The 14,548-nt window shown below is 43.6% G+C and overlaps 1 protein-coding gene across 1 annotated transcript in view; it reads right to left on the bottom strand.

The window, feature by feature from the left end:
- The window catches only part of LOC141144247 (macrophage mannose receptor 1-like), a 180,252-nt gene extending 170,355 nt beyond the window's left edge, over positions 1-9,897 (bottom strand). Inside the window, exons 1-2 of the mRNA XM_073629730.1 lie at positions 9,695-9,897; positions 50-445 (exon numbers count right to left, since the gene is read on the bottom strand). Coding sequence (XP_073485831.1) covers positions 50-445; positions 9,695-9,752 — 454 coding nt within the window. The 5' untranslated portion in view covers positions 9,753-9,897. The remainder of the gene's footprint in view (positions 1-49; positions 446-9,694) is intronic.
- Between the last annotated feature and the right edge of the window lie 4,651 nt (positions 9,898-14,548).

Here is a 14,548-nt window from a genome sequence, read left to right as displayed (position 1 = left end):
ACAAACAGCATATATCTCACAGGACAGGTACTTTAATAGAACACCTTACCTTCATAGGCCTTAATACACAAGTCATCAGGCGTTCCATAGATCTTCCACCGGCTCCAACCTCCTGTTCCTTTGTAAACAATTACTTTTTCTTTTGCATTGCCATAGTTCAAATGAAGGTCATCTCCTACAATCCCGAACAAAGTGTCATTTTTACACTCCCACTTCTGGAGCTCACTAACTCCATCACATGAAAACAAGTTAACAAGGCCCATGTCTTTTTTAGCGGACACCCCCAAGCACTGCGACTCTTGCACGTTTATCAGCTGGTGTTTAGAGATCCAGCGGAATTTCTGTGCTTTATTGTTCTCATTACAGGAAGTCACCATAATGATGTTCTTCTGAGCTTGTAAACATTTCTTGTGGTCTTCATTGTAGATTAAAAATGTGTCCGATTCTGAAATGAAAAAAGAGTAATATCAGCTGCTAATCAAAAAGATTTTGACTACAAGGTCCTTAATACCATCTTGTATGAGTCACAGAGTCCCACAGTATTACATCTTGATAAAGAAAAAATAAATTTAGAACCCAACTTTGGGCAATTAAAAAAATGATCCCTTGCAGTGCTCGTTTACGTCTAGGGTAACAAAAAAAGAAGGTTTACTTACCTGACCCCTCTGCTCCTCTTCTCCGCTAAACCAGTCCCTGCAGTATCTTCTGTCCTCTGCCCTAGCGATCTAGGATCCTGATGTCATCAAGATTAAATCAGGACGCATTGGACATGTTGATGCCAAGGAACAGTCCACAGCCAAAGTGTGGGGGGTGGGGGGAAATGTGTGTGATTAACCGCGCTTACTATAGGTAAAATACCTTAATTAGAAATGCAAATTGAAAAAGCAAATCAAAAAAGTGCAATCCCTGGATTCACTCCAATGGGAAATACTTAAGCAATCAATCATAATTATGTGCATAAACTGTGATCAAACATATAATGTCATAGACTTAGTGAATCAAAAATCATTAGTGTCCAAGTAACCAAAAAACAAAAAAAGGTGGTTAATCCAATGATTAGGTGACTGTAGAAATCCTCCACCACACTAAGCAAACAGCCTACTCACCAGATGAAGATGATCCCTATTACAGAGATCATGACACCCTTTTGTGATATTGAAATAAAACTGAAGATCCGTCTCAGCAGGTCGGTGATGTCTCCGATCAAACATGCAAATAGGAATGACCACACGTATCCAGGTTTGACATAGAAATAAGGAACAATCTCCCATGGTGAAGTATATCATGAAAAAAGGGGGGGGGGGTTATTCAATAAAAGGCTCCAAAAGCCATAAAACATACAGTAAGTTTAAAAACATACATGTGGACGCGGGGACGCCGTTTGCACTCCACCTGTGTTCCACTATGGGCGGAAGTGACGTATCATGCTTGACCACACCCTACGTGTTTCGTAAGTACATCTGACGTCTTCAGGGGACACTAATAATTTTTGATTCACTAAGTCTATGACAGTATATGTTTGATCACAGATTATGCACATTTATGTTTGATTGCTTAAGCATTTCCCATTTCCCACTGGAGTGAATGCAGTGGTTGCACTTTTTTGATTTGCTTTTTTAATTTGCATTTCTAATTGAGGTATTTTACCTATAGTAAGTGCGGTTCATCACACACATTTTTCACATTATTGGTTATCCACAACATTGGAACAGGCAGCTGTATTTATAGAATATTTTATATCCTCCTACTGTGCGGGTAGGGAATAATTTCATTTGTTCCCCTATTAAAACAAAGTGTGTGTGTGGGGGGGGGGGGGGGGGGGCTCCATTTGCTGGGGAGGATCAGATAAGTAAAAGTGTTTCTCCTCTCCCCTGGACAAAAAAGAGCCCTCAAACCCACCACAAGGAACAATTTTGGGCTTTAAACCACATTAGGGAAATACAATGGTCCTCTGTCAAGGTGTACCATTCGTGATGCAATCATAAGCAACATATACATAACAGCAAGGATGCCTGCACATAAAAGTATACTGGTATCATAAGTAGAACCACTCAATTGAAACCAAAAATCCATTGCAACTGTGGAGCTCTCTATTACCTATATAACTAAATATGATGGAGCTCTCTATTACCTATGGTATGTAACTATATACAGTACTGTGGGGTTGGTTTAATAAAACTGGAGAGGGCAAAATCTGGTGCAGCTCTGCATAGAAACCAATCAGCTTCAATGTGTTATTGTGAAAACTTATTTGAACAGGATGAAGTTAGAAGCTTATTAGCTATCATGCAGAGCTGCACCAGATTTTACACTTTCCAGTTTTGGTAAATCAACCCCTATGTCACAAACATCCAAGGTAAGCTAGTTGTTGTGGCTTTGTTCAGAGCTACAGTTTGTATAGAAATCTAGCCCCATGAAAGCAAGGCATGACAGCCTTTGAGGCTGCACACCTTTTATGTACAAATAAAACAGTTATTCACAGAATAAGTTTGGTTCAAAAAACTCATGCACTCTTGAGGGGACATTGGCATAGCTATGCATGGCAGTCAATTTGTTTTTAGCTCTTATTTTCAAAGCTTAAAGTGGTTGTAAACCTTATTCATGAAATCTGACCTAGGCACATATCTGTAGTGTTTATTTACACTGACGCGGGCACCGGGGGGGGGGGGGCGGGGCCCAGTCCGGCATTTGTGTCTATGGACGCCGAATGCTGGGCTCGGGAGCGTGCCCGCAAGGTAACCCCCTGGGAGAGCGCCTCTCCTAGGGGATTATCTGTTGCAGAGAGGAGCTACTAGCGCCGCCGGAGGACTCCAGAAGAGGATGATCAGGGCCATTGAATGCAGAGCTAAATAATGTAGGTATGAAATATAGAAAACAACTGTGTGTAAAAAATCTTGCAGCATGAGACTGGTTAGCTGCATCAAGTGTGCACATAGGAAAAACCTGCCATGTTTTTCATACTAGCAGTATTAGAAAAAAAATTACAGCCGCACCCTGGGATCTCCAGCATTTCAATGTTGTATTGTACCAGACAGTACATGCCAAAGAGTTAGAATCAGGGCTGCTGATCAGGCAGTAAAGCCGGTCCTCATGTAGCAGGCCCAGGCCCCATCAGTTCAAAAGGGGGGCCCTGGCACCTGCTGAGCAGTAGGGCTGGCTATACTGCATTACTGCAGACACCAATCCTCTTGTGCCTCCCCCTGCAGTGCTGCCAGCTTCTGATCCTCTTTCTCCCTTTGGCTGCGCTGCAGGGGGCATGGTTCTAATATCTGCGCTCCCCCATCCCCCTGCTGTCTGGGGCCCTCTGTGTGCCCTTTTTCCCCCGTTGTACTTGCGGCTTCCCTCCTCTCCTGTCCCACCGGCACGTGCTGCGGGCACACAGGGGGATTGTTTAGGATGAAGAGTGTGGGAGGGGCCAGTAAATAAGACATAGTTACCAGCACCTTTCTTTCCTGAATGAACACAGTGAGTGATTGGTGCCAATCGCTCCTGTGTTCATTCATCGCTGAAGCATAGTATACTGTGTTTACCATGCTTCAGTCTGTGAATGAACTGGAAACTTCAGAGCACTTCCTATTCATTCATCTTTGCAGTTGAGGCTGCAGAGAAGGTGACTGACAAATCTATGTACTCAGTCCCTTTCTCAGTCTCAAATGTGAGACATCAGGGGTCTGTTTAGAACCCTGATATTTCGCCAAAGCCCCCCAACAGGGCAGTTAAAAATGTTTTAAAAAATTATAAAAGATTATTTAAAAAAAAATAAGGACATTTAGTTGTGTCTGTGTCCACTAATAATGATTTTAGTGTATTTTTAGTGAAAATATAGTTTGATATTTTGGGGGGGGGCCCTGTCAGGTAGGCTGTACAGGGTCCTGTGATTTCTACCAGCAGCCCTGGTTAGAATGCTGCCTGGTTACATGTACTGTCTCATACAATAAAGTAGGATTGATATTCTATAGATCTATATTTTTTCTTACACTGGTATGAGCAAGGAAGGTGGGCAAACTTCAGAATAACCATTGAACCCATACATTGGAGGTGGACACCAGAATTATCTTTTTTTTTTTTAAATTGTTTGTTTATTGAAAGTTTACCATGTTATACAATGATATAACAATATACACACATATTAAATGGAATAACATAAGAAAGAAGTCCATCTCAAGGAAACCACTTAATCGCATTCTATGAATAAACAAGGGTAGGAATAGTATAACTAGTGATTGACATATAAAATATACACATCTAGTGTAGGAGAGAAAAAAAAGACCAGCATTAAATTATTCTAGGTATTGGTTAGCTACATGAACATCATGTCTGATTGGGTTTCTCCAAATTATATTCAGAAGCATCCCACGGTTCCCATGTTTTATCGAAACTAGGAAGGGTCACCAGAATTATCTTTGAGCAGTTCCCAATTGCTAAAATTCTGCTTATAGTTAGAAAAGTGTCAGCAGTCTGTTAAGATTTTTTTTTACCCTTTAAGCACTATTCACAAAAGATGGATGGTTTATTAACTCATTATTTTTATGTTCCCTGGTGTACAGGGACAGAGTCAGAAATTATGGCTGGAAAATCCAAGACATATAAGGGGTCTTGGCTTAGCCCACCAAGCTTCACCTGTACCGTAAGCTGGTGAAAGCTTTTTTTTTTTTTTTTTTTTTTTTTTTTTTAATCAAAACTTTTTTTATTGACAAGAATAATGGGTAACTGTTTTACAATAAGGGGGTATACATATTTCCCCATTCTAGTATTATACATCAATTAAGACATGTATGAATATATAACACAGTTACCTAGTGTTAGGCACATATAACCTTGTTTTTTGTAGAACTTAAAACAAACACAGAAAAAAAAAAAAACAAGAAAAAAATAAGAAAAAGAAAAGGAAAAACTCACACTAAAATAATAGAAAAAATAAGCTAACATAAGATAAAATAAAATAATATAAAATATTATACGGCATAGATTCATTCCTCCAGGCTTGTCTTTGGGCCTTGTTACCATATGAGTTACCTTCTGCACAGCAAATATAATATAGGAGAGGCCTCAGGCTCAAGAGGAGTGTCTATCAACAACAATAGAGTCTTTACAACCGTAGCAGTTTATCCATTATTAATTGGGGGGGAGGGGGGAGCAAGGTTGGGGTTATCCAGCTAATTTTGCCATATAAGATCAAATGTTTTTGTAACCTTCCGGTGTTGATATGCCAACTGCTCCCTAAGAAGAAGGTAATTGACATATGCGATCCACTGGGCCTTCGTAGGCACGTTATTGGCAAGCCAATAACGTGCTATGAGTTTTCTGGCCAAGTATAGTAGTCTAGTTACCATTATGTAGATGCCTTTTGGATACATTTCAGCATCAACCGAGCCCAGGAGACATACCAAAGGTATACATTAAATGGGCATCTGTGCTACAGCGGATACAGTCTGTGTGACCTCCGTACAATATCTAGCAAGTTTCGGGCAGCGCCATATCATGTGTATAAAATCTCTCCTGTGTGTGGCCAGGGGCGGATCCAGGGGGGGGGGCAACAGGGCAATTGCCCCCTCCGAGAAATTCATGATTGGCAGGCCAGTCAGTGAATGAGTGAGCGGGTGGGAGCCGGAGGACGAGTGTGCGGGTTAACGAGCGGGCGGGCCAGTCAGCGGGGGTCGGCAGGTGAGAGAGAGCCTGAGCGGCAGGTCGGCGGATGAGTGGGGGGGGTTGACAGGTGAGTCTGCGGGCGTTCAGGAGCAGCAGGACAGACATCGAGAGAGGGGGCGGTCCGGTCCGCAGGTGAGCGGGGAAACTGGCCAGTCCAGAGATGTTGCTTGTGACATCATCTGGGATGGACAAGAAGAGAGGAGGAGGAGGGGCCGCCGGGGGGAGCAGCGACAGCGTGACATGAGAGAGAACTTACTACAGAGGCTGTCTGCGCTACTCTGCATATGCATATGAAGAAAACAATGAAGAAAACAAGTAAACGCTGCCCTTATTGTAGCCTATGAGCCCTGAATGTGCCCTGATGTGCCCTGAATTTATCCCATGTGCCCTGATTGTACCCCATGTGCCCTGAATGTGCCCTGAATGTACCCCATGTGCCCTGAATGTGCCCTGATGTACCCCATGTGCCGGATGTGCCCTGAATGTGCCCTGATGTTCCCTGATGTACCCCATGTGCCTGATGTGCCCTGAATCCTGAATGTGCCCTGATGTGCCCTGAATTTATCCCATGTGCCCTGATTGTACCCCATGTGTCCTGAATGTGCCCTGAATGTACCCCATGTGCCCTGAATGTGCCTGATGTGCCCTGAATTTATCCCATGTGCCCTGATTGTACCCCATGTGCCCTGAATGTGCCCTGATGTACCCTGATTTACCTCATGTGCCTGATGTGCCCTGAATGTGCCCTGATGTACCCCATGTGCCCTGAATGTGCCCTGATGTGCCCTGAATGTGCCCTGATGTACCCCATGTGCCTGATGTGCCCTGATGTGCCCTGATGTACCCCATGTGCCTGATGTGCCCTGATGTACCCCATGTGCCTGAATGTGCCCTGATGTACCCCATGTGCCTAATGTGCCCTGATGTACCCCATGTGTCCTGATGTGCCCTGATGTACCCCATGTGCTTGATGTGCCCTGATGTACCCCATGTGCCTGATGTGCCCTTAATGTGCCCCATGTGCAAGTGACAATCAACAACATGTGGCAGGTGACGTGGCAAGTGACAATCAGCAACATGTGGCAGGTGACGTGGCAAGTGACAATCAGCATCTGGCGGCAGGCAAGTGACAATCCGCAGCTTGTGGCAGGGACGTGGCAAGTGATAAGCTGCATCTGAAGGCAGGTCGACGTAAAAAGTGACACACTCAGGGCTCCCACTGATTCTGCATTATGGTGAGTTGAACCATTTCATTTTATGTTAAATGTAATAATAGAAATAATGCGCTTCAATCATCCTGACACCATAACAACCATGGTGCCGTGATGATGAAAGCGCAAACACCAGCCATTACCCCGATAAATTGCCCACAAAAAAACATATTTTCTGGCAGTGCCCCTCCCGAGACTAGACTCTGGATCCGCCCCTGTGTGTGGCACATTTAGGGCATAAGGGGGAGTCTCTTCTGCCCCATTCATATAGTTGTATGGGTGTACGATATGACCTATGAAGTATAAACAATTGTGAGAGTTTATGAGATGCCGCAATTGATACCGCCGTGATCGACTCCAGGGCCATGTCCCATCGGTCACCGTCTATGTCACCCACATCCGTGGACCAATGTGTTCTACATTTAAGTAGAGCCGGATTTTGGATTGTGGCGGTAGCATAAGCCCTGGATATCACTCCCTAGAGGCTGTCAGCTTGTAGGACCTCCTGTATCAGAAAAGAACTAGTGATATTTAGGCTGACCGCCCGTGTCTGGGTTTGCAAAGCATGCCTGAGCTGTAGGTATTGATAGAATTGATTGCGTGTTAGAGAGAATTCCCTGCATAGGTTTTCAAATGATTTGATTACATTGCCATTATATAATTGTGTAAAGAACCATATCCTTATTTTTGACCAAGAGACGAATCCCTGTAGTTTGAGTAGCTCAGGGTAGTTGGGGTTTTTCCAAATGGGGGTAAACTCCATTGGACCATCTATGGTTAGTGCTCTTTTAACTGCCTTCCAAACCTTCTGGAATAGTATTGCTGTTGGGGAGGACGAGGGGATACCCGGTAAACCCATCTCCAAATGGGACCCAGCTGTTAATATGGGATTGGTGCGAGACTGGTGAGAGCTTTTATTTTAAATAGTTATCAGTCAATGTTAAAAGATACAGTGTAATTGTATGTTTTACAGTTTTGAAATATACCCCCTTCTCCTGTACAATGGAGCTATAGGGCAGCGGTGTTTGACTCAATGTGTTTCATTATGTCAATGCAAGATTGTTCTGGGACCACCACACTTAGGCTTCATGTACACTAGCAGCTCCTGGCAGCTCCTAAACTTGAGTTTAGGAGCTTTTGGCACTTTTTTGCCAAAGCTCCTAAACTCAACTCCATAAAAGCCTATGTGTCCATGTACACATAGTTTTAGCCGAGTTTAGGTGCTGCAGCATTTAGGTGAGGTTAAACCTCCCTCTCCTGAACGTGGAAGAATCACCTTCCGAATAGGAACAGTTTGACCGCTGGCTGTGGGCAAATGCAAATCGCTGTAAAAACGGGATTCACGTTTTTGCCGGGTTTTGCATTTTCCCGTGGCTGCAGTCAGAGTAAGCTAGTGTACATGTAGCCTTAGTTGGCTTGATTTACTAAAGCAGTAAAACAAAAGTTTACGTTGCTTAATAAACACGGTGAGGCTAGGTTCCCTTCAATCATCTAATTATGTGCTAGCAAAAATCCATTTTCTTTACTTTTCCTTTGCACATGATTGGGTATTCAAAGTGAACACAGGCTTACCTTATTTACAACAACTTGCTTTGCTGAGTAAACAGCCTCTATCCCTATAGCACTCCCTATAGTACATATTCTATGGAATTTCATAAGATCTTACAAACCCATATTTTCAGAAGATTGGTAGGTTAGTAAATACAGCACATCAAACCACTAAAGCACCAACCTTTTAGGGAAAGTTAGAGTTAGAACGAGAAGGTCTGGCTCGCAGTCTCTTCTCTAATTCATTCCAAAGGTGTTCTATCGGGTTGAGGTCAGGACTCTGTGCAGGCCAGTCAAGTTCCTTCACCCAAAACTTGCTCATCCATGTCTTTATCCTTGCTTTGTGCACTGGCATGCAGTCATGTTGGAATAGGAAGGGGCCATCCCCAAATTGTTCTCACAAAGTTGGGAGCATGAAATTGTCCAAAATGTCTTGGTATGCTGACGCCTTAAGAGTTCCCTTCACTGGAACTAAGGGGCCAAGCCCAACCCCTGAAAAACTACCCCACACCATAATCCCCCCTCCACCAAATTATTTGGACCAGTGCAGAAAGCAAGGTCCATAAAGACATGGATGAGTGAGTTTGGAGTGGAGGATCTTGACTGGCCTGCAAAGAGTCCTGACCTCAACCCCATAGAACACCTTTGGGATGAATTAGAGCGGAGACTGTGAGCCAGGCCTTCTCGTTCCAACATCAGTGCCTGACCTCAGAAAAGCGTTTCTGGAAGAATGGTCAAACATTCGAATAGACAAACTCCTAAACCTTGTGGACAGCCTTCCCAGAAGAGTTGAAGCTGCTATAGTTTCAAGAGGTGGGCCAACTGGGATGCCATTAAAGTTCATGTGCGTGTAAAGGCAGGTGTTGCAATACTTTTGACAATATAGTGTATTTTACATACAAATTTAAGTATTTCCATCCTCTATAGAGCCTTGGCCAATCTGATGTTAGGAGTGACTAGAGAAGACTATGGACTAATGTAATAGGGTACCACATCCAAGATATAGACAAAATTATATCCAACAGGTGAAATAGCAAACTTATTAGGTACACCAATGCATGCAATCAACATAAAAATAAACTTCCTATTATTATCACATAACAAGTACTGTACTAATATTACCAATATGGTATCATTTAAGCTGATGTTAGATTACATTAGATACTGAGATTTTAAAATGTTAAAGAAACAAGCAGTAGATGGTGAACACAGCCCTATCACTTGTGCTGGTTGTCAATGCAAAAAACAAACAAACATGGAAACATACAAGCTCACTAATGACTTACCCAACTGAAGTGTTGGCTGGATCACCTGCAGAAGTATAAGTAGAATGGAAGCAATCATTGTATATATTGCATTATTCTTTCCAGGGTTTAAGAAAACAGCGCTGATTTAAATACTGCGGCTCTGGAAGTCCTAGAGAAACTTGCTGGAGCCTCAGTCCAGTCCTTCACTTTGGAAAGACTGCAGGACACAGGGAACAATGTGGCTTCTAAATGATAAAGGAATATCCTGTCACATGGAACATTAAAACAAACAGGAACTCCCATTCCTAATTTTGCTTCCATAAGCCAAATGCTATTATCCGCTGGCTTTGTGGATGAGCTAGCAATTCTGATGACGCTGCACGCTGGTTCCTATTGGCTAGCTGTGTAATTTCTTGGAAAAGGTTTCCAAATATGGGTCAGGTTGTTGCCAAATTATTCTTCAATAAAGGTCTCAAAATTGGCTGATTGGACAAAACAAAGGTCCTTTTTTGGGGGGGGGGGGGGATTTATCTAGAAAACAAGATATCCTGGGAGGAAATTTAAAAAAAAAAAAAACTTTTTCTTTTTAATTATGATTGAAACAGTAAACTCTCATGCAAAAATTCACACATCATTAACACGGTGTACATTTTTTTTTTAAATAACACATGTTATACTTATCTGCTCTGTGTAATGGTTTTACACAGAGCAATCCCGACCCTCCTCTTCTCGGGTTCCCTGTCGTCGCTCTGGGCTCCTCCCCCCTGCTGAGTGCCCCCATAGCAAGCCGATTGCTATGGGGGCACTTGTGTATGCTCACTCCCAACCCTGGGAGATCCCAGTGCATCACGGGATCTCCCAGTGCATCACGGATCGGGATAAAGGCCCAACCACAGCGGCCCTTTACAATGTGATCACAGTGCTCATCAATGCCACATCAGTGCCATCACAGTGTCACATCAGTGCCATCACAGTGCTCATCAGTGCCACATCAGTGTCATTACAGTGCTCATCAGTGCCATCACAGTGCTCATCAGTGCCATCAAAGTGTTCATCAGTGCCACATCAGTGCCATCACAGTGCCACATCAGTGCCATCACAGTGCTCATCAGTGCCATCACAGTGCTCATCAGTGCCTCATCAGTGCAATCACAGTGCTCATCAGTGCCATCACAGTGTTCATCAGTGCCACGTCAGTGCCATCACAGTGCTCATTAGTGCTACATCAGTGCCATTACAGTGCTCATCAATGCCACTACAGTGCCCTACAGTGCCACATGAGTGCCATCAGTGCCCTACAGTGCCACTCCAGTGCCCATCAGTGCCACTACAGTGCTCATCAGTGCCCTATGGTGCCACTACAGTGCTCATCAGTGCCCTAAGGTGCCACTACAGTGCTCATCAGTGCCACTACAGTGCCCTGTTAGTGCTCATCAGTGCCCAATTGCAGTGCAGATTGCTTTAAGAAAGGCCTGGATTATTTCCTAAATGCACACAATATAACTGGGTACTAACATTTATATGTAAAGTTGATCCAGGGAAAATCCGATTGCCTCTCGGGGGTCAGGTAGGAATTTTTTCCCCCCGCTGTAGCAAATTGGATCATGCTTTGCTGGGGTTTTTCACCTTCCTCTGGATCAACTGTGTGTATAGGATTGGGTATATGGGATTGTTTGATATTATTTTTTATTTATTTATTTATTTTTATGGTTGAACTAGATGGACTTGTGTCTTTTTTCAACCTGACTAACTATGTAACTATGTAACTATGTAAACATGCCTCTTACTAAATACCTTGGAATGTCTACTTTGCAAAAAGGGGTCATTGTGTGAGTATTTGTACTGTCCTGGCTTGTTAGTGCCGGTTCACACAGGGGCAACACGCCTTGCAGGCCGGCTCCCCAAGGCGACCTGCACACGACTTTAGCGGCGACTTGCAAAACGACTTCTGTATAGAAATCAATGCAAGTCGCCTGAAGTCGCCCCAAAAATAGTACAGGAACCTGTTTCTAAGTCGGAGCGACTTGCGTCGCTCCTATTAGAACGGTTCCGTAGTACAGAACAGGACGCGACTTGTCAGACGGCTAAGTCGCCTGACAAGTCGCCCCTGTGTGAACCGGGGCTTAGTGTCTCAAGAAATGAGATAGGCCGTCAGTACATCAGGTGTGATCAATATTCAATGATTGGTGCTTTAGCTTGTAGACTCTATATCCTTCACAAAGACCAAATAATATACACTGATTTGGGTTATTTTTACCTAAGCAATGTATCAGTATAAATTTTGGTTAAATTGTATGAAGAAAAATTACTAATTTGCTAAATTTTATTACAGAAACAAAGAAAAATTTATTTTTTAATAAAATTTTCAGTCTTTTGTTAATTCTAAGGCAAAACATAAAAAAAAAAAAAAACAGTGGTGATTAAATACCACCAACAGAAAGTTCTATTTGTGTGAAAAAAAGACACAAATTTAATATGGTTACAATGTTGCAGGACTGAGTAATTGTCATTCAAAGTGTGAGAGCACTGAAAGCTGAAAATTGGCCTGGTTAGGAAGTGGGTATAAGTGCCCGGTAAACAAGTGGTTAATCTTCATGCATTCAGTACATAAAGTACAGTTGAACCTCGGATTGCGAGTAACCTGGTTAACGAACGTTTCGCAATACGAGTACTGTAATTTTAAAAATCGTAACTCGGTCTGCGAGTGTTGTCTCGCAACACAAGCACGATTCAGGCCAAAGCGTGTGCAGTACCGCGTTTGGCCTGAGGTGGGGGGCGTCCGCTGACCTTGGCAAACCTCGGGAACTGAGTCTTTCCGAGGTTTGCCGAGGTCAGCCGAGTGTCCGGCCATTTCTGAGGCTCTCCAGCGCCCCCCACCTCTGGCCACACGCGGTATTGCATGCCATTGAAGTCAATGCGGAACAAATTATTTTCGCTTCCATTGACTTCAATGGGGAAACTCGCTTTGATATGCGAGTACTTTGGATTACGAGCATTCTCCTGGAACGGATTATGCTCGTAATCCGAGGTTCCACTGTACATGAAAAGTCCCAATAAAGTGCTTGTTACAGGTCAAAACAGCGAAAAGTATTGAAGATTGTGTCTTAAAAAAAAAAGACACCCAAAACAACAAGCAGTGCTCTTCCTCTTCTCCCAGATAGTAACACACTGCACTCACCAGAAATATATGACCTCTTTTCGCAAAGAAGGTCAAACCCGCTTGAGGTAAGTATGTCACCAGATATATAACATATACTCGGTCCTCCAATGGAGTCCTAAGCCTCTAGCTGGCTAGATTGAATCATCTCTTATAAAGAGCTCCTGTGCCTTATTGTGGTTGTATATTTTTTGAATGAGCACAGTATCGTCTTTATAAATTAACTTTATAACTATTAAATTAATTAAGTAACATAATGAATGTGTCACAGAATTCAAGGAAGCAAATGTGTGGGGATCTTCACAAAGTAAGTTTAAATATTTCATCATTCACATTAATGGTAGTGGGATATAAATAATTGAAATACAGTGTGTGAATGAATATATGACTTAAAGGGGTTGTAAAGGTAAAAATTTTTTCACCTTAATGCATTCTATGCATTAAGGTGAAAAAACTTTTGACAGTACCGCTGCCCCCAGCCCCCCCGTTTTACTTACCTGACGCCTCGAATCTTCGCTGCTCGTCCTCGTCATCTTCATTGCAGCTCAGCCTGGTCGCTGATTGGCTGCAGTGGATGGATTGAAAGCAGCGCAGCCATTGGCTCGCGCTGCTGTCAATCACATCCGATGACGCGGCGCGCCGGGGGGCGGGGCCGAGTGATACAGCGAGCGGCTATAGCCGCCGGCTGTATCACGGGAGCGCGCCCGCAAGCACTCACCACCATGTGAGGGAGCTCGCATTAAGGTGGTAAATGCTTGCGGGGAGGAGCTGAAACAGCCGCCGAGGGACCCCAGAAGACCAGGTTCGGGGCCACTCTGTGCAGAACGAGCTGCACAGTGAAGGTAAGTATAACATGTTTGTTATTTAAAAAAAAAAAAAAAATACCTTTACAACCCCTTTAAGATTTTGGCCATGAATATGCTTTAATGTATATCCACAGATGTTTGGCTTTAGAAACTTTTTAGTTTTTGACACTCTTTTCTTTACCTAATGCTGGTTTGACTTAAAAAATGTAAAAAATCTTAAAAATTCAAGCAAATGTATGGATTTCCTCAATGAGTAAAGGCTGGGTTCACACTGCCATAAAGAGCGGCTCACAGCAGGAGTCCGGTGTGTCCATGTTCACCATTTCAGGTCTGATTTCGGTCCGAATTTTTGGCTGAATTCGGACCTGAAACTGACCAGAAGACGCACAGGACTCCTGTGCAATTCGCTCCGGAGATGTGTGAACTGGCTCCATTGAGAGCCGGTCACAATCTCCTGACATGTGAATTGGATGCGGAGAAATCCACATTCAATTCGCAATAGTGTGAACCCAGCCTTAAAGTGTAACTAAATGTAGCGCTACCCCCTGGAGGAGCCACTTAAAGCGGAGTTCCACCCACTTTTACAACTTTATCTTAAAGGAAAGACCACCATTCCACCACTCTTTTTTGGATAATTATTATTATTATTTTTTTGTTTCTTACCTTTTATGAAGTATTGAATGTACTTCCGTCCTACCTCGGCAGCGGCCCAGGGCATCATTTCTTCCTGCTCCCCCGCTGCCTTCTTGGACCTGTGTGTGTCCCAGAAGATGAGGGGGCCATTCAGAAATCGTGGCACGACTCGCACATGTGCGGTAGGAAACCGACCGTGAAGCCTGAAGGCTCCGCTGCTGGTTTCACTTAGTTACAATGGCGGTGCCTGCAACCGAGGCCGATGGACGGATCGGCCTCGGAGGGCCGACATCGCGG

The sequence above is a fragment of the Aquarana catesbeiana genome, linkage group LG05, assembly GCF_042186555.1.
Source record: "Aquarana catesbeiana isolate 2022-GZ linkage group LG05, ASM4218655v1, whole genome shotgun sequence".
Lineage (NCBI taxonomy): Eukaryota > Metazoa > Chordata > Amphibia > Anura > Ranidae > Aquarana > Aquarana catesbeiana.
The sequence above is the reverse complement of the archived record's forward strand: the minus strand, read 5'-3'. Positions and strand labels throughout refer to the sequence as shown.